The sequence below is a fragment of the Eurypyga helias genome, unplaced genomic scaffold, assembly GCF_000690775.1.
Source record: "Eurypyga helias isolate BGI_N326 unplaced genomic scaffold, ASM69077v1 scaffold31078, whole genome shotgun sequence".
Classification (NCBI taxonomy): domain Eukaryota; kingdom Metazoa; phylum Chordata; class Aves; order Eurypygiformes; family Eurypygidae; genus Eurypyga; species Eurypyga helias.
Window position 1 is genome coordinate 15,424 of NW_010268377.1, and position 1,355 is coordinate 16,778.

General features: G+C 56.8%; 1 protein-coding gene across 1 annotated transcript in view; it reads left to right on the forward strand.

Annotated features, from left to right (window-relative positions):
• LOC104514156 (sestrin-1) overlaps positions 1–1,072 on the forward strand; it is a 9,381-nt gene extending 8,309 nt beyond the window's left edge. The window contains exon 9 of the mRNA XM_010157726.1: positions 986–1,072. Coding sequence (XP_010156028.1) covers positions 986–1,072 — 87 coding nt within the window. The remainder of the gene's footprint in view (positions 1–985) is intronic.
• The last annotated feature ends 283 nt before the right edge of the window (positions 1,073–1,355 follow it).

Below are 1,355 nucleotides of genomic sequence, written 5' to 3' on the forward strand. Positions count from 1 at the left end.
CTCCCTCCCCTTCCGCCTTTGTCCCAGGGAGGCAGGAAAGGGAGGCGAGGTCCTCCCTTAGCCTCAGCCCGGGCACAGCTCGCTCGCTGGCCCTGAGGCCAGTGCAGCCCTACGTGGCCCCAGAGCAGTTGCTTGTGTTAAAGCCGAAGGTCCTGCCGCTGGGTCACGGCCTGAATTGCGCCTCCCAGCGCTATTGCTTGCTGTTGACTCTCGGGCCTCTGCTCCATCAACTTCCCATCCTCTAGTTTTTCTTTGGAAAAACTATCTCTCGGCCCCGCTTAAAATGAATGTGGATACATACATCCACGGGCCTTCATCAGCATCTGCGTCAGCGCAGCCTCCCTTTCTTGCTCACCTCCTCCTGCACGTAGTGTAGAGAGACCCAGTTTGGGGGCACCGCAGCTGCAGTGATTGCAGGGTGTTCAAGTACAGCACGACGTTGATTTTGGTGAGATGAGCTTTTCAAGCACACAAACCCTTCGGTAAAGCACAAAACTTTGCATCTCTCTAGCTACCAAAACCCCAGGATTGTACACGTACGTGTCACCCAGTGCAGTGGCCACCCAAAAAAAAGTGGAAAGCAACAAAACCACAGGGAGCCGTTCCGTGCCAGAACAAACTCACGGCCAGGCTGCTGTCTGTGAGAGAATGCTTTTCACCCCTCCCCCCCACCGTTTCTGACCTCCTCACACACAGTAGAGGCTTTGGGGAGATCAGCTAAACCAGCTGGTCTGCTGGGGAATGACTCCCTCCTCCTGCAGCCTTGGCCCTGCTCGGGTGTACCTGTGCCTGCTGCGGCCTGCACACCGTGCTCCTTCCCCCCTCCCTCCCTCAGCACCTCGTACCTGGGCAGCCGAGACACTCGGCGCTCCCCCGCCGCTGTCGCAGATGCGGTCACAAGACCCGCGGCCCCGCAGGCTTCCCGTCAGCGCAGTACATCATCGTGAGTGCACCGCTGAAGTCACGCGTCTGTTCTTTCCCCAAGGTCCATGTAAATTTGCTTCTGGTGGAAGCTCGGATGCAAGCCGAACTACTTTATGCTCTGAGAGCTATTACTCGCTATATGACCTGATGTCTCCGGCTGCCTGTCGACGTCGGAATGTTCTGCAGCTGCAGCGTGGCAGAGGGAAGAGACGAAGCCTCAGGACCAACGGTAGCTATACGTTAAGATGCCCATTGTGCCATAACTCCTTTAGTTTCAGCTATTTCCGTGTTTGGAATCTCACTGCCGCCACTCGGCAGCGAACGCTTGGCAGTTGAAAAGACGGGGTTGCGCGGAAGCGCCGCCCGCTCCTGGTATTTTGGCTTTCAGCAGCACGGGACACTCTGGACTTGTGGCAATATAGCAAATGATA